Source organism: Fusarium keratoplasticum, chromosome 4 (assembly GCF_025433545.1).
Source record: "Fusarium keratoplasticum isolate Fu6.1 chromosome 4, whole genome shotgun sequence".
Taxonomy (NCBI): domain Eukaryota; kingdom Fungi; phylum Ascomycota; class Sordariomycetes; order Hypocreales; family Nectriaceae; genus Fusarium; species Fusarium keratoplasticum.
The window spans coordinates 1,595,099-1,619,144 of record NC_070532.1 but is presented as its reverse complement, the minus strand read 5'-3'; the positions used below and the strand labels follow the sequence as shown (position 1 = coordinate 1,619,144).

The 24,046-nt window shown below is 53.6% G+C and overlaps 6 protein-coding genes across 6 annotated transcripts; 3 read left to right on the top strand and 3 right to left on the bottom strand.

The window, feature by feature from the left end:
• Positions 1–3,466: 3,466 nt before the first annotated feature.
• On the top strand, positions 3,467–6,418 carry NCS57_00557600 (uncharacterized protein; the record flags this gene model as incomplete). Its single annotated transcript, XM_053055492.1, has 3 exons — positions 3,467–5,401; positions 5,452–5,656; positions 5,709–6,418. Exons 1-3 carry the CDS (start codon positions 3,860–3,862, stop codon positions 6,416–6,418), a joined length of 2,457 nt encoding a protein of 818 aa, XP_052914447.1. The 5' UTR covers positions 3,467–3,859.
• A 267-nt stretch (positions 6,419–6,685) lies between these two features.
• NCS57_00557500 (N-acetyltransferase domain-containing protein) lies at positions 6,686–7,297 on the bottom strand (the record flags this gene model as incomplete). The annotated part of the gene is made up of 1 exon (XM_053055491.1): positions 6,686–7,297. The coding sequence occupies one exon, from the start codon at positions 7,295–7,297 to the stop codon at positions 6,686–6,688; it is 612 nt and encodes a 203-aa protein (XP_052914446.1).
• Positions 7,298–7,677: 380 nt separating this feature from the next.
• On the bottom strand, positions 7,678–10,567 carry NCS57_00557400 (DNA mismatch repair protein msh-2; the record flags this gene model as incomplete). Its single annotated transcript, XM_053055490.1, has 3 exons — positions 7,678–10,302; positions 10,353–10,484; positions 10,544–10,567. The coding sequence occupies 3 exons, from the start codon at positions 10,565–10,567 to the stop codon at positions 7,678–7,680; spliced, it is 2,781 nt and encodes a 926-aa protein (XP_052914445.1).
• A 1,969-nt stretch (positions 10,568–12,536) lies between these two features.
• NCS57_00557300 (uncharacterized protein) lies at positions 12,537–14,374 on the top strand (the record flags this gene model as incomplete). Its single annotated transcript, XM_053055489.1, has 6 exons — positions 12,537–12,700; positions 12,761–12,865; positions 12,920–13,129; positions 13,180–13,444; positions 13,502–13,754; positions 13,806–14,374. The coding sequence occupies 6 exons, from the start codon at positions 12,537–12,539 to the stop codon at positions 14,372–14,374; spliced, it is 1,566 nt and encodes a 521-aa protein (XP_052914444.1).
• A 396-nt stretch (positions 14,375–14,770) lies between these two features.
• On the bottom strand, positions 14,771–17,650 carry NCS57_00557200 (Peptidase-S8 domain-containing protein; the record flags this gene model as incomplete). Its single annotated transcript, XM_053055488.1, has 12 exons — positions 14,771–14,918; positions 14,983–15,224; positions 15,275–15,362; positions 15,413–15,494; positions 15,551–15,657; positions 15,705–16,549; positions 16,598–16,660; positions 16,712–16,766; positions 16,830–16,938; positions 16,993–17,056; positions 17,110–17,457; positions 17,504–17,650. 12 exons carry the CDS (start codon positions 17,648–17,650, stop codon positions 14,771–14,773), a joined length of 2,298 nt encoding a protein of 765 aa, XP_052914443.1.
• A 4,325-nt stretch (positions 17,651–21,975) lies between these two features.
• NCS57_00557100 (uncharacterized protein) lies at positions 21,976–22,392 on the top strand (the record flags this gene model as incomplete). The annotated part of the gene is made up of 1 exon (XM_053055487.1): positions 21,976–22,392. The coding sequence occupies one exon, from the start codon at positions 21,976–21,978 to the stop codon at positions 22,390–22,392; it is 417 nt and encodes a 138-aa protein (XP_052914442.1).
• Between the last annotated feature and the right edge of the window lie 1,654 nt (positions 22,393–24,046).

The following is a 24,046-nucleotide window of genomic DNA, read 5'->3' as shown; positions in this document are numbered from 1 at the left end:
CCCTCACCGAAAACGCCGTGGAAAAAAAGAGGTAGCATCGATCTCATGCCTTTCTGCACTCTCTCATCAGCCGACAGATGAAGTTGCGCTGCCGAGGACCTACCGTGAAACAATTTGCCGTGTCGTAAATACTCGTACTTGTTTAGTTGCCTTCAGCGTAGATAGTCGGTGATTCCATCGCCCTCGCCATTGTCGGGCTCGTTTGGGACTGGCGGGTCCGGCTTAGGCGTCTCGGGGCGATGGGGGATATCGAAGCTCGGGCGCATAATGATTGTGTCAATCTCTTTTTGTGAAACCTTTTCAATCTCTATTTTTCTCGTGTCTTTTTTTCGATCTGAATGATTATTATTAAAGATGCAAACAGACAGATTCCCGACCGAGGGTGGGAGCGAGGCGTCGACGGATTATATGTAAGTCTGCCGGTGGCGGGGGGGCGTTACGTCAGGCTTCCGTGGGCAGCTCAACTCGACGTCTCGGTATTGGATGGGGGCGAAGGGATGAGCATCGAGTGAGGGGATCGTTGGATTGATACAGAGGCGCAACATGTGGTTTTTGGAGGGGAAGCATTCCATTTCTACGCTGCCTGCCAAGGGAAAGGGTTGCTGTTGGGCAGCGCAGGTGCCGATCAGGCGATTCTAGAACTGCATCGTGGGATGCGACCATCAGGGTTACAGCAGCAGCAACAAAAAGACAGAAACATGGTTGCGTGCGTTGTGATAGATGCTGTACTGGCAGCTGTGGCCTTGTGGGGATAGATTGTGCTTTTTCTAGATCTGTTATGCTTGTTTTGAACCGACGTCAAGGTAGTTTACGTAGGTACGCGACAGAGATCTTGGCGATGGGGAAACACGATCTGGCTGAATCTCGCCTAACTTGCTGCTGCTGTCAACGCAGATGAGGCGGAGAAGGGATTGATGATGCATGATGGATGATACATGTCCAACCTTCCAGTGACACGAGATATATCATCAGAGGCGACGTACAAGGTCCGTTAAAGTAAACGTGTCCTATCGTTATCGGTCCTCCTCGTCGAGTCGTGCTACTTTTGCCGTATAGTACCCATCATGGTCTATCCATTCTTACAACGCCGTGAGCCATGCCATCCCAAGGAGGAACCGAGCCGCAAATTCCCCATCGAGAAGCCAGAACCGCACAAGTCAAAGTTTCGAGAGCAGGGATGAAGGGTCCTCGCAACCCTGGCGTCTTGTCATCAAGGATTGGCGCTTGAGAGGATTCTAGTTAGGTTTTTAGGTGCAGAAGGCGGATCGGCATCTTCAACGGTCGCAGAACCCCCGACACCGACAGACGGCACGGGCTTTCAGCTGTCACGACCGCTCCACACCAGAGCGGCGGCGCCTGGGGGAGGAGGACATGGAAGAGCGCGTGCATGGCTGGCGTCTGCGGGTTGGGGGACTTTTTTCAAAACATCGCATTCGGCAGGGGAAGAGGAAACAAAGAAATGCGGTTTGGGGAATTGCCCATGGCTACGGTTCCGCGTCTGGGGAGTGGGTTTGTTCTGCTCTGCTGTTGGTGGCTGGGCGTGGGATGGAGGGTGTGATGGAATGCTTCCCAAGATTCTGCTTCTGCTGTTGCTGCGAGACCGAGCATAGCATCCATCAGTGAGGGGTAGCTACTTTCCTACCACGTAAGTATCTACCACGTTACGGATGGCCCTCTCGCACATGGGTATTCTGGATGGATCGCATCGAATTTTGCCTCGAGAGCTCTGCTGCCGGTCGTATTTCCCTCCAAGGGAAGCTCTGCTGCCCCTCATCGGGGATCGGAGCGCCGAAAGACGTAATATCAGATCAGGGCTGGACGTGGAACTTGAACTAGTCCTGTAGAGCCCCCGTCCCGTCATCATTGCTCTAGCTGCTGGTGCTGCAGCATCAGACAAGCGAGCGAGGGTTTAACGGCGGATAAAAAGGCCAGAACCCAAAGGTCCCCCCCCCTCAACCCCTGGAGGGTGTGCATGAAGAGTATTCACTCGTATGAGGATGTACAACTGTATCTACATAGGTTACTACCCCGGGAAGCTCGGGGCCCATGTTGATCGTTTCCCGAGACATGAGATGTGGTGTCTGAGCTTTGCAGAGCAACTGCCAGAAAAAAACAGTAAAAAAAGAATGACGGCGTCATCGTGGCTTAGAGTCAATTGGAACTGCTCCCAGTAAGAGGAGGAGGAGACAAAAGAGACTCGAGACACGGTTTCGGAAATCGAGGGGAGGGGGTCATTGACCCGAAGAATGCAACCTGGGTGAGGCATTGGGCTGAAGCAGCAACAATCTGGTGGCACAGCTAACATATCATATTTCACAAGCTGGGCCACGCTCGTTCCGTCCTCTCTTGGGAGACCGAATCCAATCGGCTGGTCAACGGCCAATTCTGTCTCAGGCCAGCCCACCCACAGAGAGATTTGACTAAGGAGAAGGGCGACTGGCTATCTGTACATAGAAAAAAGTGAGATGATGAATTGAAAGATAGCAATAAAAAAACAGGCTCGTACAGTCAAAGCTAGGGTCAAAGTATCATGACGCCGCCTTCACCTCGGGCTGAGCATCAGATGTTGGATCATGGCGAGCCGCTAGGGCGCTGGTCGATGGGTACCTGGCGGGGAGTTGCGCGTGTTAGCAGGGTACTCGGTCCGCGAGGCAGAATTGTGTGCTCGCGGTGGGTACCGCGCTGACTTCCACCAAGTAGCGCCGGCATTGACAGCCGGCAAAACCGCAAGCGGGTCTCCACCTCCGTCGGCGGCCGGCCGTCGCCGCCTCAGGCAAGGCAGGCAAGGCCCCCAATCACGACAAGCTTGACCAGCTTGGGGATGGGTTTGTCAGATGTCAACCATCCGAACGTCTTCTCACGCTGCCTTCCTTGATGAAAAAAATCAATCGACGGCGACGGACGACGTCGAATAAGGCCCGACTAGGGTTCAACATGCCACCTCCCCCTACAGTAGCGCGCCCAACCACGGGCGAGACAACGGCCATGCGCCGCGCCGCACCGACCGCAGAGCACCGCAGCGCAACGCATCATGACAATGACTCTGACTCTGATGCTATGCAGGCCCTCGTTGCCCCTAGCTAGCCAAGGGAAGCCGTCGCCCGTCGACCCGTCGATTCGACATCGGTGTCGGGCCTCTGGAACACGGCAGTGGGGCATGGCGTTCGTCCTTGAAAGACAATCTGGATCAGACCACCTGTCAACCACCATCGCCAACCAAGCAGCTGCCAGCAAGCTCCCCTAGCTACCCACCACACGCAATGCCGTCCTCCTTCTCCCAGAGTGACGACCACTTGCAGCCCACCTGCCGCCCATTGTCCGGCCCGTCTTCCTTGACGGCCGACGTCCTCCCCGTCCGTCGGTAGGGTAGGGTACGGTATGTTGCTCTGACGAGCCTCCCCCACGCACGCCACCATCTCGCTTTCGGCCAGGAGAGCATAACTCGTCACAATTGCACGCCGATGAGCAATTACATACACGCCCTGTTGAGCTCAGAGCTTCTCGTTCCAACCAATGTAACCCGTCTGCTGATCCATCATCCTGCCAACGGCCGCTGTTGTTCCTTGTCTGTTTCTGCTGCCCGTACCCAGCCCAGACCCAGACCCAGGCTTGCGGCAGAAGCCCTGTGTGTGTCTCGCTCTACCCTTCTCTGTTCACCGCACTCCCCGTTATACTCTGTAGACCTCTCCTCCTCCTGGTGATTCCTTGGCAACCCCTCCAGCTCCTGCTCCCGTATAAGAAGTCTTCGGAGCCTGTTGAGCTCTCGACCCTTTCCTTTGTTCTCTTCTCTTCTCATCTCTTATGCAAGAGTTCAACCATAACCACAACTTCAACAATTGTCTCTTACAACAACTTCCCAATGGCTGAGGTCAAGTCTATCCAGCCCTTTGGCATCGCCCGCTCTACTGTCAAGGGCACCCCGCTCTCCGAGGAGGAGATTTCCCAGTACAATGACTTCTTCAAGGCCAGTTGCTACCTGTCCCTGGGTATGATCTACCTGAAGGAGAACCCCCTCCTGCGAGAACCCCTCAAGCCTGAGCACCTCAAGCTTCGACTGCTCGGTCACTTTGGCTCTGCTCCCGGCCAGATCTTCACATGGATGCACTTCAACCGTCTTATCAAGAAGTACGATCTTGACAGCATCTTCATCTCTGGCCCTGGCCACGGTGCCCCCGCTGTCCTCTCTCAGTCCTATCTCGAGGGCGTCTACACCGAGGTGTACCCCGACAAGACCCTCGACACTGAGGGTCTCCAGAAGTTCTTCAAGAGCTTCTCCTTCCCCGGCGGCATTGGCTCTCATGCTACCCCCGAAACCCCAGGATCCCTCCACGAGGGTGGTGAGCTGGGTTACTCAGTCTCCCACGCTTTCGGTGCTGTCTACGACAACCCCGACCTGATTGCTCTTACCATGGTCGGTGATGGTGAGGCTGAGACTGGTCCCCTTGCCACTGCCTGGCACAGCAACAAGTTCCTCAACCCCATTGTCGATGGTGCTGTTCTCCCTGTCCTTCACCTTAACGGCTACAAGATCAACAACCCCACTGTCCTTGCCCGAATTTCTCACAAGGAGCTTGAGAACCTCTTCCTCGGCTACGGCTGGCAGCCATACTTTGTCGAGGGTGACGATATCGAGTCCATGCACCAGGCCATGGCCGCTACTCTCGAGCACTGTGTCAACGAGATCAAGAAGTTCCAGAAGCAGGCCCGTGACAGCGGCGAGGCCTTCCGCCCCATGTGGCCCATGATCGTCCTCCGAAGTCCCAAGGGCTGGACCGCCCCCCGCAAGGTTGACGAGAACTACCTCGAGGGTTACTGGCGTGCTCACCAGGTCCCCATCACCGACCCCGCCACCAACCCTGCCCACCTCAAGCTTCTTGAGGACTGGATGCGGAGCTATGAGCCCGAGCGTCTCTTTGACGAGGCTGGTGCTCCTATTCCTGCTCTCCGCGCGCTCACCCCCGAGGGCAACCGACGAATGAGCGCCAACCCCGTTGCCAACGGCGGTCTGCTCAGGAAGCCCCTGAGGATGCCCGACTTCCGGGACTATGCCATCAAGGTCGACAGCCCCGGCAATGTCAACAACGCCAGCATGACCAACATGGCCGTGTTCCTCAGGGACGTTATCGCCCAGAACCAGAACAACTTCCGTCTGTTTGGCCCTGATGAGACTGAGTCCAACAAGCTCGGCGGCGTCTACGCTGCCGGCAAGAAGGTCTGGATGGGTGAGTACTTTGAGGAGGATGAGAACGGCGGCAACCTGGCCAAGTCCGGCCGTGTCATGGAGATGCTCTCTGAGCACAACTGCGAGGGTTGGCTCGAGGGTTACATCCTGAGTGGTCGCCACGGTCTGCTCAACAGCTACGAGCCTTTCATCCATGTCATTGACTCCATGGTCAACCAGGTATGTGAACATGACGTCCATGTATAGATTCTCACTAACAACATGTGCAGCACTGCAAGTGGATCGAGAAGTGTCTTGAGGTTGAGTGGCGCGCCAAGGTCGCCTCTCTTAACATTCTCCTGACTGCCGTCGTCTGGCGTCAGGACCACAACGGTTTCACTCACCAAGATCCTGGCTTCCTCGATGTTGTTGCCAACAAGAGCCCCGAGGTTGTCCGCATCTACCTGCCTCCTGATGGAAACTGTCTGCTTTCCGGTACGTGTTGACTCGCCCTTGATATTGGATCCCCCCTTCTAACACGCTATAGTCATGGACCACTGCCTGCGCTCCGTCAACTATGTCAACGTTGTCGTCTCTGATAAGCAGGAGCATCTCCAGTATCTGCCCATGGACCAGGCCATCGAGCACTGCACCAAGGGTATTGGCATCTGGCCTCAGTTCTCTACCGATGCCGGCCACGAGCCCGACCTCGTCATGGCTTCTTGCGGTGACATCAGCACACACGAGTCCCTGGCCGCCATCGACCTGCTGCTCGAGCACTTCCCCGAGCTCAAGATCCGATGCGTCAACGTCGTGGACCTGTTCAAGCTGATCCACCACACCGACCACCCCCACGGCCTGCCCGATGCGGAGTGGACCAGCCTCTTCACCGATGACAAGCCTGTCATCTTCAACTTCCACAGCTACCCCTGGATGGTGCACCGTCTGACCTACAAGCGTCCCGGCAGCCTCAACCTGCACGTCCGCGGCTACAAGGAGAAGGGCAACATCGACACCCCTCTCGAGCTGGCCATCCGCAACCAGACCGACCGCTTCAGCTTGGCCATCGATGCCATCGACCGCATGCCCCATCTGAAGAACCGCGGCGCTGCTGCCCGCCAGACCCTCCTCAACGCCCAGATCCAGGCCCGCAACGAGGCCTTCGAGACGGGCATGGACCCCCCCTTCCTCAAGAACTGGACCTGGAAGCGCAACGGTTTGTGGAAGAAGATTGGCGACGGTCTCGCCTCACGATAGATGGGGATATTACATTGGTCTAGAGAAAACAAGGCAGCGATCATTCGCTGAAACTTAGACATTCTAGAATTTTGGTGGGATAGACCAGGAGGATGGATTCTAACTGAGATGAACGGTGGAGGAACAGGGCGTTTGTTATGAGGGCGGTTTATCGTGTCACGAAGAGTTTCTTTTGCTGTCATTTTCTTTTCCCTCTTTTATGGAATCTCTATTATATATAAATGAAGCGCGAATGATTTTCCTCTCTTTTTTTAACAAAAGGTCCAATCATGAACTTGATTTTGCCGCTCTCTTCATGTGATACTGCACGATATTGAGCTCTGGAATCTCAGACTCGTCGACAACTTGAAACCCAAACTTTTTGTATAACCCCTTACCTTCAGGGGAGCTGTTCAGATATGCCATCCATCCTTCCTCGTCTGCCTTATCAACTCCAAACTGCATCAGTGCCGATCCAACGCCACGTCGCTGTGCTTCCTTGGCCGTGGCGATAGTACTCAGAAACCAGTACGACTCTCCCGCCGCGTGCTTGTATGTAGCGTCGGCATTGGCCTGGAACAAACGCACAGCAAGGGCCGGGTCTCCTGAGGAAGGGTAGTCAGACTCGGAGAGGATTGCCCTCTTGGACGGAGCGGCGGGCCGGCGGACCCAGCGGGCCCAGCCGAGGACGGAGCCGGGCTCGGACTCGGCGATGACGACGTGATTGTCCGGGGTTCCGATTTGGGACCGGAGCTTGTCGGCGGTCCAGGCTTGGACATCTGGTGATGTAGACGGGAAGCAGCGTTGGGAGAAGGGGCTGGGGGAAAAGGCGGAGAAGTAGACTGATAGCATAGAGGGGAGGTCTTCTTCAGTGGCTGGACGGATAGTGATGGAGGCCATGATTGCGTCTTGAGTTTGGCGTTGAGAGGTTTAGATTGCGATGTTGTAAGTGGATTGTCAGAGTTGAAGATCAGCCATTCAGCGTTGGATGAGTCATGCCGAGAGAAGGAGTATCAAGCATTCATCACGAACCTACACGACATCTCACGTCCAAGAATGTTGAAGTTGTAAACTTGCAGGCACAAAGACCCCAGAATAGACACGACTTGTATCTCACATTGATTCTCACATCTGTAGTACCGACATATATCTCGACTATGCCAGGCTTCTGCCTGACAAACGCGCTCAAATTATTCCCATAGTTGAACCCAAGCCCCAAACGCCTATCCCTTTACCCTTTCAATTCCATTTCCCTAAGTCGTCCCTGGTATCGACACATATTACAGAGCCTTGACCGACTGAAAGAACGGGTTGGCCTGAAGATCGGCATTCGCTCCGACGAGCTCCTTGAGGGCCGCCACTTGCTCCTCACGGCTCATGTTGCCCTGATTCACCTTCTCCTTCCACTCCACCAGCACCCGCTTCAGCATAGCACTACCCTGTTCCACGTCCTCCTTGCTGTACTGCAGCGCAAGGTCCTCGTGTTTGGTCGTAAAGTCCTCGAGTTCATCTGCCTTGCGCTTCGCCATACGCACCACCTTGTCCGGGAATCTCACCAGCTCAGCGACGTGGATGCCGAAGCTCTGGTCGCACACGCCCGGAGCTACCTTGTACAGTAGCGTCACCTCCCGTTTAGCGTCAGCCTCGGAGACTACACCGCCAGTGCCGCCGATGTGCGCCGTCACATGGAGGTTCTGTACCTGGGGGTACTGGTCCGCCAGGGCTGTGAGTTCGTGGAAATGTGTGGCAAACATGGCCGAGCAGCCAATCTCCTTAACAATGTGCTCAGAGATGGCCCATGCCAGACCAAATCCGTCGTACGTCGACGTACCACGGCCGAGCTCATCAATAATGATCAGGGAGTCCGCGGTGGCCGACTTGAGGATGTTGGCCGTCTCCAGCATCTCGGCCATGAATGTCGAGACGCCCTTGAGCTGTGAATCACTGGCACCAACACGCGCCAGGATCGAGTCATAGATGGTAAGTTCGGCCTCACTACAGGGCACGAAGCATCCCACTTGAGCCATGAGAGCAATGACGCCCGTTTGTCGGATGTACGTCGACTTGCCACCCATGTTGGGGCCAGTGATGATAAGGAACGACGACTTGTCGCGAGTGAGCTCGATATCATTGGTGATAAACTGGACATCATCCTGCAGCTCCATGCAGGGGTGTCGGGCTTCCTTCAGAATTGTTTGGCCCTCACCGCGAGCATGAATCTTGGGTCGCACATACGATTCAGGGGCATGAACCGCAGCGTGTCCCAGCGAGACGATAACGTCGAGGTGAGCAAGTACACCGGCAAGGCGTTCTAGAACTGGGCAGTACGATGAGGCGACCTGGACTACCTCGTGAACAAGACTGCTCTGGGTCCTGTTGTAGTTTTGTGATAGTTGGTCATGCTCCCGGCGGTATGCCTGCATCTTCTTGGTGGTAAAGTAGACGCCGTTCTTCTGTGTAGAGCACTCCTGGTAGCCGGACTTGTTTCGAATGCAGCCAGCCTCCTGTCGGGTGAGGCGCATGCATACACCGTGGACCTTGTGGTTGGTCTCAAGGAAGATCTTCTTGTCAGGCTCCTGACCGAGGTCCCTTGCTGAGGACAAAAACTCAGCCCGGATATCCGAGTCGAGTTGATCGAGCTTCTTGCGGATGATGCGCAAGCCCTTGTCAAAGTCGGCCTTGATGATGTACTCATGGCGATCCAGAGCATCCAGGTCGACTGTCTGCTCAACCATGTCTTGCAACTTGCCCAGACTATCTGACAGGTCACGAAGCTTGGTGGTGTAAGCCTCATCAAGAGGATCCTTGTAGTTTTCGTCCATGACACCTTCGAATGTGCCAATGAAGCCAGGGAGACGGATCACAACCTGGTACGCACGGACAACGTCTTCCAAGTTTGCCTTGCCGCGCTGGAATCGCTTGGACAGTCGGTAGAGATCGGGGATGGAGCGCAGATGCTCCTCTTGTAGGGTCTGGCGGAGCTCGGTGTCGACGTAAAAGGCTTCCACCAGTTGCTGACGCTTCTCGATCTCTTGCTTGCTCATCAGGGGCTGCTTCAGCCATTGGGCCAAAAGCCGGCTGCCCACAGGGGTCTTGCAGTGGTTGAGAACGCCATAGACGCTCATGGTTTTAGAGCCATCCCGTGGGCCTGGCATGAGATTGAGAGCCTTGAGAGCAGCAGCATCCAACTTCATGAACTGAGCCAGATCATGCTGGTAGAGCTGGTACTGGCCAAAGTTGGATGGATCTTGGAGTACGCCGAGGTACTTGATAAGAGAAGCGGCAGAACCCATGGCCAGCTTGAGGTCTGTCTGGGGGAGGAGAGTAGCTGATCGCTCGTCTTTCAGTAGACGAGCGAGATCTTGCTCGATATCTCGGGTGCCAAAGTCGCCGCTTGGCCGCTCGGCAATGGCCACGCCGCAGTTATCAATGATCTTCTTCAACTTAGCCAGCTCAGGGTCCTTCTCCTTTTCACTCTTGTCGATTTGAACCAGGCACTCCCGGACACCAAGCTGGATAAGAAGAGCCTCAAAGTTGGAGTATAGGTCGTTGTCAAGGAACTCGCTGACTCCCAACTCTCGAACACTAGCATCGGCGAAGCAGACACCAATGTTGCGGGCTTCAGAAGCCTTGGCTGAGATCTTGACCGCAAGAATCATTGGTGCAGACTCAATCTGTCCACCCAAATCATCCTCGACATCTTGCAGGTTACCAGGGGATGCCTGCTTAACGCACTTCCAGTTCATTCGTCCACTAGCGCTCTGCCAGATTTCTATCCGCTTGCCCAGTTTGAGCAAAGCTTCTCGAAGGAATTGCCGGAACACGGTCATGGTCATTGTGACTGAGGGGAGTCCGGTGTGATCGTTTCGGCCGAGCTGTCGTACAACGGAGGTGGTCTTGTATACCTGTGATTGTCGAGTTAGAATGGTCGAGAGTAGTGGTGATGTCGGCGTACGGTTTTGGCAATAAACATGGCATCTTCTCCGTGGGAAGTGTACCAGTCGCCTCGATCAAAAATACGGATTGTATCATCGTTAACTGATGGTAGTGACTTGAAGAAGCGGATGAAGCCGCCTTCGTCGTCGAGCTAGGCACCGATGGATTAGCAAGAGAACGAACGGCCATGATGATTAAGACAGAACCAACCTTCAATTCAGGTCGCGAAGCCATGATGATATCGTCGCCGGCTGCACGGAAATGGATTAAATCAAGTGTAAAACTCCTGGTCAAGAGGTTGAGATGGAACAACGTGCTAAAGGACTTGACGGCGTTGATCGAGTGGCGCTTGTCGCGTCGCTAGCTCCTGACATTGGCCGGGAGACGCGTTTTTGGCGTCTCTCAATTAAAGTCCTGACGCGAAAATGCGCTAACGGATTTGTGCATGAACTGCATAAATTGTGGTGTCTGCATAAAGCTGCCGCGGGGTCACCTGACAGTCTTGTGCCCCCTCAAGATGCAAGCCATCGGGAGGCTTGCGAGGCTGCATCGTCGTCAACACTCGTGTACATTTCCATGTCTTCCACGATGAATTGATGATATTACTTGAGGACAGCACTCAGCCTCCTGACCGTCTCCTCGAGCCATCATGCGCCCGTCGGGGGAAGCAAAGCAAAAAACGTTGAACAATGCCAGACATAAAGTTACGACTTAGCACAAATGAGGCTGATGCCAGGAATGAGGATGTGCAATGAAACACAGAAATATTCGACTCTGGATCATGGCGCCCAATAGAAGGCAAAATCATCCTCAACTATCATCAGCCTCTCCCTCGTCAGCCAGCCACGACTCTCCGCACGGGATACGTACAGGACATCGAGATCTCATTTGACTAGCGTCCGACGGCCCGTGAGATTCGAGTCTTTTTCCTGGAGCACCGACATTTTCCCGATGTCGTCAACATGCCTGGGCAAGGATGTGGGGGACAGGATGGGATGGGACGAGATGCTATGGGGGATGGGGAATCTCGTATGCTTCTACGATACTTTGCCCTTTGTCCGTGAGTGGATATGTTCTAACGAGTGGTTTAGCTGGCATCCCACGCTGCATGAATCACTCTCGAGTGGGAGGATAGACTCTCATCCTCGAACTATGCCGTTCAAACGCTGTCTAGCGCGACCGCCTTCGATCGACGCCGCACACACACAAAGACGGCATTTTTTTAACCTTGTTTTTGGCATATGCTATGTGGGGTTAAACTCGAGGTTCTGTTAACAGTAGCTGGAGTTCCTTATCAACTGCTGCCCCTTGCTCGAGGATAAAGAGTCCATGGGTATGGGCACGCGCCATTTTAAGCGCAAAGATGTGCCTCACAACAAGAGATACGACCGACGAGATATTACGACACAAAGAAACTAGCAGCGCGGGAGAGCGCGGGAAACATGCTTAATCCTTGAAAGACAATGAGCGCGCCGTGGGAGAATGCTTGGATTACAGAGGCTCTTCTTGGTCAGCGTCCTGGCAAGCGTCTTGGCGACAGGGTTTCTTCTGTCCATCAAGGTCCTCACACAAAGGCCGGTCTTGCCCAGAAAGGAAACCTCCCGCCCGCCCTCAGCGATCCACGGACATGCGCAGGGTGCCTACGGTGCGCAGGCCCATCCGTAGGCCACGCTCGAGGCCATCAAGGTCCTCAACAACGCCTCACAGCCTTCTAACCACCCCCCGGCTTAGCACCACTATCCACTCTTTTCGCACGTTTGGGCTATTGGCAATGAGACGACCCTCACTGAAAGAAAAGTCTGAGACAATGTCTCTTTTCCCTCTCTCTCCGTCTTTCTCAAAACCACCTGCTCGCCCAGGACGGCTCGACAACCCTTTTGGCCTCCTTTCCCTTCCAGATCCTCCAACCACCAGGCCCTGCTCGCTCTCTCGGATCTTGCTTGCCGACCAGACCAGATCCTTCAACCCTAACGCATCTAGAAGCCGTTTCAAGTTCTTCGTCCCATAGGAGCCGTCCCCTTCACTCTACAACTCGTCCGCATACGCAACCACACGCTACGCAACCTTGCTGCAGAAGAATTAAGCTTAAATATTGCTTCTTCAGTTGGCTCGTCCACGCGTCTTTCGCTTCTCACCCCCTTGTGGCCGGATCCTATCTCGTCTCGTCTCCTGAGAACCTCTTTGGCACTTCCTCTCTCACGACATGTACACTCCCGTGTCGTCCCTCGCCAAATGGGGCATCCTCGTCTCTACTGCAGCATCTGCCGCTGCCAACCTGGCCCCCAGAGCTACCAGTGCCCCTACGACAACTGCAAGCGAGCCTAAGGTCACTGCCATTACCGGCTGTCATCTCCACGCATCTGATCTGTTGGTCCCCCTGCTCTCAGACATAGTGCCCCTGGCTCGGAACTAACACAACTCGTGCAGTTACTGCTTCGCTGGTGAGACAGAGTACCTCGTAGACATCAAGGTCACAGCTACCACAGATGTCCCCTCCAAGTACACAGACTGCCATAGCCATGGCTCTGAAATGTAAGCGTCTAAGCGTACCATCCTATTGGACCATACTAATCCTTGTTCCCATAGGTACTGCGTAGACTCTGATGGAGAAGATGTCGCTGTCCAGGCCGAGGGTGCCGAGTCTGAAGAGGACCATGATCATGAGGAGGAAGGCCATGAGCACACTGAAGAAGAGGGCCATGATCACGAAGAGACCGAGGAAGGTCATGACCATGAGGAGGAAGAGACCGCCGAGGCCGACGAGAACGAGCACTGCCATTTCCATGCTGGCGTTGAGTAAGTCCGCCAGGCCACTTAACCCTTGACATACTAACGACTCCCTCAAGGCATTGCACAGGCGGCAGCCACAGCGAGTCCGAGTCTAGCGAAGCTGGATCTTCATCTTCGTCCTCGTCCTCATGCCAGCCTCGCCAGAGAGACTACAACATTGGCCTGCGTGTTGGTCTGCTCTTTGTTATCCTTGCCACGAGCGCCATTGGTGTCTTTGGTCCTATTCTGCTACACAAGATGATGCCCACCAAGCTCAACCTGGTGCTCATTGTCCTGAAGCAGTTTGGTACCGGCATCATCATATCGACTGCCTTTGTTCACGTACGTTACTACAGACTCGTTGATTGACTTGTAAACAGAGAGCTAACCTGACTCTAGCTCTTCACCCACGCGTTCCTCATGTTCAGCAATGAGTGTATCGGCGAGCTCGGCTACGAGGCCACCACTTCCGCCATTGTCATGGCCGGTCTGTTCCTATCTTTCCTCGTTGAGTATATTGGTCATCGTGTCGTCCTCGCCAAGGCCAAGGCGTCAGCCGCACTCTCCTCGACTGAGAGGAAGAGTGTCTTTCTCTCGACCGAAGTGCTCAGCATCCTTGTCATGGAGGCTGGTATCATCTTCCACTCTCTTTGTAAGTTGATCGTCATCCCATATATCTGACATGCCGACTTACATGCTCTAGTGATTGGTTTGACCCTCGTTGTGTCTGGTGACGAGTACTTCATCACCCTCTTCATCGTCATTCTCTTCCACCAAATGTTCGAAGGCATTGCCCTTGGAAGCCGTATCGCCACCATCGGAACAGCAGCCGATGCCCAAGTCGTCACAGCCGCTCGTCCCTCCCAGGAGACCTCTTCCGCTCAGGACTCGGACAAGGCTCCCTGCCCTGCTGAAACTACCTCGTGCGAAGAAGTGGCTCCTCCTACTGGTCTCACTCTGAGGAAGAAGCTTGGTCTCGCTGCCCTCTTCGCCTTTACCACCCCCATCGGAATGGCCATTGGCATTGGTGTTTTGCAGCAGTTCAACGGAAACGACAAGTCTACCATCATCGCCATCGGTACCCTCGACGCCCTCTCTGCTGGTATCCTTGTCTGGGTCGGCCTTGTTGAGATGTGGGCCGCCGACTGGATGACGGGCAACCACGGCCAAAAGGCTGAGCTTGCTGATGCCGACATCCTCACCACCGTCCTTGCCTTCACTGGCTTGGTCGCTGGTCTGGTGGTGATGAGCCTTCTCGGCAAGTGGGCATAGACGGTAGAAATATATGGTGTGCTTCAAGAATGCATGATAATGAACAACATGTCTGGTTTCAGGCGTTTTGGTTGGGGGTTCATGGGCATCACGGAGTTTAGGTTTCAAGAGTCAGCTAGGGGCTGCTCAAGGTGTGCAAAATGGGTTTTAACGACGGTTTCAGTCGCTTCTCGCAAGCGGGCTCCAATATTTATAAAGGAGTTGTTGACATGAAATATATACATATATGTGATATGATGAATCTTTCACTCAAGCGTTCAGCATTACTGTAGTCATCAGTGATAATTGTGGAATGATGAAATATTAATGCGAATACTAGACTTTTTCCAGCTTCCATCCCTATCTTCCCTTCGTCGAAAACCATTAATGCGTCCCCAAGCCCAGTCTCCCCGTGTCTCAGCGTCTGGGTCGTCGGTAGATCTGGGTTGAGTTGCTCGTGCCATTGTATGGCAGCACCTGTATGTTATCCACCTCTCTATACATGATGTCCCAGTGGTCCGAGATGTTGGGGTTTCCGTATGGTCTCAGAGCCGCGAACCGCATCCTTCATCATTCGTTAGCTCATGGCCTTGGCCGATCCACGGATCGTAGGGGCGTAAAAGGCTCACGTATAGTTTCCAGGGGCAATGCGTGTCCCGTTAGCGAGCTTACCAAACCACCAGAAGATACGAAATCCTCGAGGCTCGCGTCGTAGAGGAAACGCGACTGTGTCATCTGGGTCGTTGACATCAGGGTCATAGAACCAGAACTGCTCAGCGTCGCGCATCGTCGTCGCGGAACCGACATATCCACGCTCGCCAACCACCGGTGGATAGTGCCAGAAAGACTCTGACCAATCCCTTTCAAATATCTAGACTTGTATTAACACCACCACGGTACGAGGTCTCTCAAGATACATACATCCCAGCGAAGGTTGTCGCAGGCGTATGAGAGCCTGGCTCCCAGCTCGACAAAATCATTCGGGTTCTTGTCAATGTTGAATGACCATCTAGCGAGCTTTCATCAGCAAGGTAAGGCAGAAGAAGGGAATAAACATACGCCCAGTCTCGATCCATGTCTGTAATGAAGGGTTCTCTGATGAACATGTTATCAAAGGCCTTTTCAGTGTCGTATGCCGCCCCTGTTCAAACCAGTAGGTCAGTCCAGCTCAGTCAAGTCAGGAGAGCGAAAGCAAACCTCCATATGGAATAGACAGCTTCTCTCCGTGATCAGACGTAATGCAGACTTTTCCGCTATACAGGGGAAGGTAATCATCGTCGACGTCAGGGAGCGCAAAAGATACACTAGATATTGTCAGAGCATGCGCCTAGTCGTTGGTTTCAGTAGTTACCTCAACTCTCTCGTCTCGCCAGGTTCGACAAAGACCGCATGAGGAAGTCTCACTGGCGGCACAATATTGCGAGGCTCGACAGCATAGAGAAGCGCAATCCCATAGTCTCTGTCAAGAATGTTGAATCCAGCTTGTGGCTCCAGTTTGAACGTGTACCTGTGTCCCTTCTTGTCGTTGTTGGTAATGTTGAAGGTCCATCGGGGTTTGAACAGTTCAGTATCCCTGAGTGCAAATGGTTCATAATCAAGTTGGGTGTCGTAGTGCAGAACCTTCCACGCATCAACCAGTCCGGTGCCGACTTGGAATGGCGATGCCCTGAACTTAGGGATCAGACGGTTGTTGACGAAAGGGAGGCTACTTCCACTCGAAGCAATGCGATCATGGAGCATCTTGGCGAAGCCTGCTCCATGAAACTCACGGCCGCCATACTCTCCGATGTACAAGGCCGCAAGTCCGGCGATGTATGGTGCCGCCATGGATGTTCCACTCAACTCATCATAGCTTTGGTCCAACACTGTGCTCACAATCGTGAAGCCCGGGGCAGTAATGTCAGGCTTGATGAGAAGCTCATTGGTCGGTCCCCATGTCGTAAAGTAGACAGGTACTGGCCCATAGTCGTCACCACTTCGGTTGCTGTTTGGCTGAGTTGAAACATTAGCAGCTGCAACGGCGAGAACACCATGACCCGTAGCGCCGCTGCTAGCGTAAAAAGGGCCAATCTCTCCTTCGTTTCCAGCTGAGGCTACCACGACAATGCCCTTGTCCACAAGCCGGCTTGCCAGCACAGCCCATGGGTTGTCACTCCAGCCGTTGGGCTTTCCAATGCTTGAAGTAATAATATCGGCCTTGAAAGTTGTCAGCGAAGCACTAGGCTGAGATCAAACAAGACTCACGCCAGCACTGTATGCGTCACACAAAGCCTGCATGATTGTCTCCTCATCGGTCTCCCAGGGGTCCTATAACACGTCAGTCACAAGCTAGACATTGCAGTCGAAAAGGGGATTTACGTCAGAGAAGACTTTGTAGATGAGAAGCTCAGCCTCAGGGGCAACTCCAGTGAGCCTATGGAAAGAATCAGTATGACTAAATGCTCACCATTGGCGTCGATAGCAAACTGAAGCTTACCACTCATTGTCAGCAGCGATGATGCCAGCCACGTGAGTTCCATGACCTTCATAGTCCATGGGATCGGTGTCGGGCACCTTCGGATACTTCTTCTGGTTATGAGTGTCCCCTAATAGCATCATCAGCGCCTATCAACAAAAACTCGGTCCATCCTCAAACTTACAATCAGCTCCGACCAAGTCATAGCCTCCCCTGATCTTGCATCCAGGGCCAAAACAACCTCCAAGCTAGGACTTGTCAGCACATGGCATACGGAGGGTGAAGGTGAGAAGAGCCATACCGCTTTGTGTGTGTAGTCGATGCCAGTGTCGATTATCGCGACAGTGGCACCTTTGCCTCGTATGCCAGCAGCATGGAGTTTATCGACACCCGTTGAATAATGGACCGTGTAGTTTTTCCTGAGTTTGGACGGCCCATAGGTTGACTTCTCGACTCGGGGTCTTTGCATCGTACGGGCAGCCCACACGTTCACAACCCCCTCCATCTGGCGCAGAGAGTCGACATTGTCAGAATCAGTCTCGATGACCATACCACTAAAGACATCGCTACACTCGAACTCTTTGTAAACAGGCTTCCCGGGGCCAGCTTTCGAGAGAAATTTGTGCGACAATGTGGAGAGGCCTCGATGCTGGCAGTGTGAGTTTCAACTTGACCAGAAGGATGGAATGAAATACCGGTTCAACTTCAACGATGAATTTCTGAGTTCCACCAGTCCTCACTCGGCCGGTTGCATTGGGGTCAGGGGCAGGTCCCGGAAGTCTGTGGGCATTGACAACAGCTGAGGCGGCAAAGAACGCCTGCAGCAGGATAGAAGACTTCATGGTAGCCAGCGTTTGTCGATGAGATGATCAGTCAACATTGCCATAGGGGCTTGCGTCTTTTATGTAGGTCATCTGTCCCGTCCCAGATACTTAGATTTGGTGCATTCCCGGAGGATTGATCAACGCCGATAAGTCCCGGAGAACTGCATCGTAAATGGTACAACGCGTGTCCGGTTAGCAGAACGGCAAGAGACATCCGTGCAATTTTGCTGGGTACGGTTAAGCTGTGTACGAGTTTGAGGCTCTTGTGAGACAGTTTTGGTCTTGTCACCGTCCTCTCACAATGTGTATGATGCACTTGCATCTTGTCAGGGGTAGCATAGTGAACTGGAACTCGACTGCTCTGTGTTTTCCACCGCGGAGAGAAAGAGAATAGCCGAGAACAGAGTTGTTTTCCCGATACAATTTGATTTCCCGGAGATCCCCTGAGCCAAGATCAGGAAGGGGGCAGGTCTATCCGAGCAGTTGATCAAGAAATAGCGAGAGGCCGTCGGGTTATTTAGCAAACTCAGTTTGATATAAATCAAGGCATCCGGCTTGCCGTTGTCGGTTCATAGGCGTGTGACGCAAACGACTCCTTGAGCCTTGCCGCTCAATGTAGCAAGCCGCCTACAATGACGAGCCGAGAAGGATGCCGTTACAATCTCAAATCTGTGCAACCAGTATAGCGACACTTGCGGAGATTCGGTAGTCAACGGAATGGGGTCCTTTTGGTGTCCCGGGACGGTAAAGGGCTCGCCTGTTGGAGCACGGAAATGGTGCACATCAAAGGGGAGCCGTGATCCAAGGTACAGGGAGAGATGATGAAGTACAGTAGGATCAAGAGGACGACATATTTGTGCCTTTCTTGGCCAGCGGCAGTTCTCATCCCGAAACGCTTGGCAAGGTTGTAGAGGACGGACTGAAATGGAATCATGGAGATATCAACAATGAGGTGATCAAGTCTGGGCATCCATTCATTGTGCCTGCCCAGAGTCGTTGGATCTCACATCTCACATGGATCTCACGTGAACGCAGCGCCGATGCAGGCACGGGACAAATTGGGAAGGGACGAAGGACGTTGTCTGCATCGTCTCATGTGACACAGCGACTCGGCCAGTTGATCTGTTTGACGACATGACATATTGGGCATCAGGGTCAGATCGGCATTGAGAAGCGTGACAAGCAGGTACGGCTGCATTTACGTTTGCATTTGCAGCAATTAAAGACGGCGTCTGCGCGGACGTGTCAGGCCAGCAGCCGTGCCGCTAGCTCTATGACGGCTTGTTGGCCCAGCATCTGAGTGCAATCAATGCATGGCCGTTGGATTCGCGAATTGTGATGGTGATGGACAGCCCTGGTTAATGAGGTCGACGCGATAGCGCGTCCAACATGCACTGAAGAGAAGCTAACAGGCGATAGTCCTTATTAGCCAGAAGCAGGTTCGGTTCGAGTCGTTAGTGGACGGAGGACGAGCCGGGTCCAAGTCCGTGCCTGGCGATCTCTCAGCCGATGACCTGACTCGCACTGCAGGGAGCGAGTGGTATCCAGGCCAGCCACAAAGAAGATTTTGTGAGTGACAGGCAGCTCATCTGCAGCGCACCGTTGCCCCCTTCGGAAATAGTCAGAGAGTAGACTGTCCGTAGAGCGAGAAACAGAGTTTAAAGCAATAGCAGCAGTCAGTCATGCTAGCTCATGGCTTGACCCCGTTATGGAAGCCGGCCGTCTTCTGGCAAAACAGCCAAGGCTGCATGGCTCCTCTCTCGGTAGGCTAATGTCATGGACAGACATAGAGGGATCGGATAACTTACTCGAGATTTGAAAGAGGGGAAAGATGGTCAGTGTTGCACGTGGGAGGCTGGGATCGCCTGACTCTGGAAAGGGAAAGGGTCTCTCTGCAAGAGCATGAGCCATGGTTGCAGCACGCAAGTGAGGCCATACCCGATGCAGCATGTGCGATGAACCATGCGCTGGCCGCTGGGGGGACAAGGGGCCCCGGGGACCAGAGTGAAAAGCTACCAGCATCATGTATTATTCCCTGAGGATGAGATTCCTCTACGGTGGAAGGCCAGAGCGTCTGTGCGTTCAAGGGGTAAAGAGGGGGAGAAGAAACTTGACTGCCCGTTGAAGACATCTGCTTGGTAACCATGATCAAGCTGGAACGTAAATAGCATTGCTTCGTGTTCAGATTTTGACAGCCCTCGCCTGACGTAATGAGACTGTGTGGCAGATGGAAGACAAATCCTCATTGATCCATCTAAAATCTCATATTGACTCGACAGCAGCAGCCACAGCCACGACACGACACATCTCGTGAATTATTTCTGGCAGCAGACAAACCATCCATCGTCTCATCTCATCCGCTGACGGGGGATCACCATACAGTTGGAGGCTTCTGTGGGTACTGACTCGCCGCAACCATGTGGTCTTTTTTCTCTCTCTCTCTCTCTCTCTCTCTCTCTCTCTCTCTCTCTCTCTCTCTCTCTCGCGTGGAAGCCCTCAAGCTCTCCTCCCGCTGTCCATTCCTCCTCTCAGGAACCAACAGACCCTTCCGCAGACTCCATGGGAGATGGAACCTTGGCACTTTTCAGTTGGTGTGCCCCCTGCGTCAACCCGCCAACGCCAAAACATGGCGGCGTCCCAATTAGCGCTTCCGGGCGCTGGGCCTCAGGGATGGCTCCAGCTTGCGCCGGCTGGTGGGTAGCGTTAGGTGGGCGCTATCCCGAATACGGCCCGTGGTCGCCACGCTTTCGTGAGCTGTGGAGAGTGAGAAAAGCTTCTCAGCGATTACGAGTTGAGCAGAGGAGGATGGATCCTTGACAGATGGGACGAACGAACGAGAGTGAGCTTGGACACGCGCGCGCGAGGCAATGCAGGTTTTATTTTATTTTAATTATTTGTCTGCTGAGTGCAGGTTTTGCAGCGTGGCATCGTCAGAGAGGGCTGACGGTTGTAATTATAGCAATAGACTCGTATACTCGGTGACGAGTTCTGACTGTTGTATGCTTGCACTCTGGTGATTGATTCCATCCCGTCTTTGCATTGCACCAATGCTGGGCAAGCCTCTTCTAGACCTCCAGGCCTTCCTTGCCCTTTCCCCTCTGGTCCAATACCCCGACATCCACTACTCCGGGCCCAGGTTCCTCCCAGCCTCACCACGGCTTCCATCCCTATGTAGGTTGCATCTTCCACATGCGCACGCACGCACGTACGCACTCTTCCTCTGCCCACGATGCATCCCATGGACGCATCCTCAAGGGGCGGGTCCCACGTTTTGGTTGCAGAAATCCCGAGCCTCTCAGCGGCTGCTCGACTCAACGCATGGAACGTCCTGCAGCTCGACTCGCATGGCACCCATGACACCCCATGGATGAGAAGACCTAGCCTAGCCTCTCAAGGCCCAGTCAGCGGCCCCCGTAACCCATCGAGGATCCCACCCGAACCCACCTTCCGGGTCTCCCCCTGCTTGGCCTCATGCCCTCCTCCCCGGCGCCGACCCAAGAAGCCAACCTCGCAACCGCGGACGCGGAGAGAGGCTAGCAGGAGTTGTCTGTAGCGCCTGAAGAGCCTGAAGATGGATGGACGGGACCTGGACCGTCTCCTCTCCAGTTGCCCCCCGGGCCCCATGCCCCCTAACCTGCTGCTGCACTCGGTAGGTCACTGACCCCCTGGCCCCCTGCCTTCCATGCCCTGCACTGGCTTGCCTTGCCCCAGCACGTCTTATCATCCATTCCACTTCCTCCCTCTCGTCTCGACCTCTCACTCTCTCTCCTCGCAACCCTTCTTCTACCCCCCGTCGCCCACTCCCGTCCACTCATTCATTTGATCTGATCTCCTTCTTGGACCTCGACAAGGAAACAACATTCCAGGCGATTTGCTTCCTTTTGCTCACGACGTCCTCCCCATACTTTCTTTTTAATACTGCACCCTCCCAACCAACCAATCACCAACAACAAGTCGCCTGTCGCAACGCAACAAAACAAAAGCCAGTCAAAGCGCTCTCGTCAACGCGAAAGCATCCATCAGCTCTAAACCGGCCCGCCCCCTTTCCGGACAAGGTCAAGACAAGACAATTCAAGACACCTGTCCCGAGACGAAACATCATACCTGCAAAGAAATCGACACGAAACGCACGCACAGCACTGCACGGCATTGACTCGGTCTGCGGTACTTGATCTCTAATCTCCACATATTCCTCAGCGACGATCCCCCCAACCTCCCTCGACGCGCACGTCTTGACCGAGATATCCGAAATCTTGAAACAGTCGCCCAGTCATTAACACGGGCTCTCTCTCGACATTGAACTCAACCTCTACAACTTACACCTTTTCAAACCAACCGCAACAATGGGCAAGAGTCTTATGGACAAGATCCAGGCCAAGCTGGAGCTCTTCCGTCTGGAGCAACGCTACACCCGCCGCCGTCACCGACGTTCCACCTTCGTCTCCAACGCTGTCTACGTTGACGGCGAGTACGTCTACCAGACTCCCAACAGCACTGGCTCCTCGTCGGGATCCTCCAACATGGACGCTCTCCACGGCGACAAAGCCGGCAACAGCTCCTCATCCACGCCCACCACTGGCACCCTCGAGGGCGGCCACTTCCCTTCAGAGTTCCAAGCGCCACCGCAGCAGCAACCGCAGCAGACGAGCGCTGAGCGCAAGCGTCTAAACCGCTTCAGCTCCATCCCACACTTTGGCGGATCATCCTTCAACAAGGAGATGCCCAGCATCAAAGAGCGAAGGAGCAGCATGATCCGATGAACGAGTCACGGACAATAAAGATGAAAAAAAGAAAAGAAACCACAAAAAAACATATCATCAAATTCATGCAACCCTCTCTGCACGACTGACGGGATCTGGCGCAAAGCAAACGATGAGGAGCTTAGGCGTGATTCAGGCGCAGGCGTAGCATGGAAGGCGCAACAAAAGCGTGAGCATGGACGCGACATGAGATGAGATGGACGGATGGAACTTGACGGATACCCCCATTTTTGAGGCTTCTTGACGGCGACAGGAGAGTCGTCGACGTCTTTGGTCTCGAGAAACCATTTTTACCACTTTTTTTGGATCAGCAGAAACGTTTCAGCTGGTCTTTTTAACGACTTGACACTTCTTGGTTACAACTTTTTTCCCCAGTCCCGCCTGCTTCTCCCTCTCCCTCCAGCTGAGCACTCTGATGAGGCAACTTGCTGGACATTCGGAAGAGGAACAGCAGAGCTTTACAGTTGGACGTGCCGACGGTATCACCGAACCTACCTAATTTTCCTTGTGGGCGTTGTTTTTTATCTTTGTCTTATTCTACCTACCTACCATACCATTCTTGCTCCGTTTCCCCATGGATGTAGGGAAACAGCATGGCTTGGGTATCTACCTATTTTAGAGCTGACGGGCAACTGTCGGGCGCTGCTGCAAACCTGTACATAGCATCACAAATGCACATGCAGGCGGGGGACCGGGTTGGGGTTCATGAGGAAATGGACTTTGGCTGTGTGTGGACATTTCCACCCAATGAATTACAAGAACCATCATGTTCAACCTTGTTTTCACGGATATGTGCTGTCACCGAAGTGATGTGATGCGTCTGAGTCGTAGAGGTATGACGTGCTTGACAGTACGGTGATACATGATTTCCCCTTCAACGATAAAGTCAAATTGGTGGTTGTCGTCGATACGAGATTCCATCGAGATTTCTCCAACGGTGTGGTCTTGTCCCGTTTGATCAACGCCACCGACCGTTGGACCCGAGCCTTGTTTACAGTGTAATATCCGGGATCCAGCCACCCAGTGCGTTGTGGTGGGTGTGAAGTGAAAGTCAAAGTCACTTGTGATCCAGGGCAGACATGCGTCGTCAGTGTATATGACGTACCTACCAGTCGTGTCTAGCTTGGTCCAAAGACACCCAGAAGGATACTGCTAGTGAGTAACTTGAGCCTTCACCGGAGCTTGCAGGTTCATCATTTTTGTAAGTGAATGACTTGATACCTTTCCACTTTTCTGTAAATGAATAGAGACGCATAGGCAGCTTGTTGTAAATCAAGTAATATTGCGTCTTTCAATATTAAAATTGCTTCTTTACAGAAGACTTGAGCCCCTTCGCTTTGACACAAAGAAGCAAACTTAAACAAGCTCAAGTAATTAGGTAGCTCACCATGTGAGGTTTATTCAAGGTTGCGTGGGTCCGAGTGACGATCTCATCCTGCCTTGCATCTTTCGGGTCAGCAAAAGAAAACATGATCACGACACACGAGACAACGGGGGGAAATCTCACTTCATCACTCCACACACACAGAGAGACAAAGTCATCGGCGACTTTTTCATCCTTGGAACCAACAAGGCTCGGCAGTCGTGGGAGCTAAAAATAACGGGCCGCAGTCTTTGTTGTCTTTGTATGCAAGTCATTGGTGAGCTCATCCTC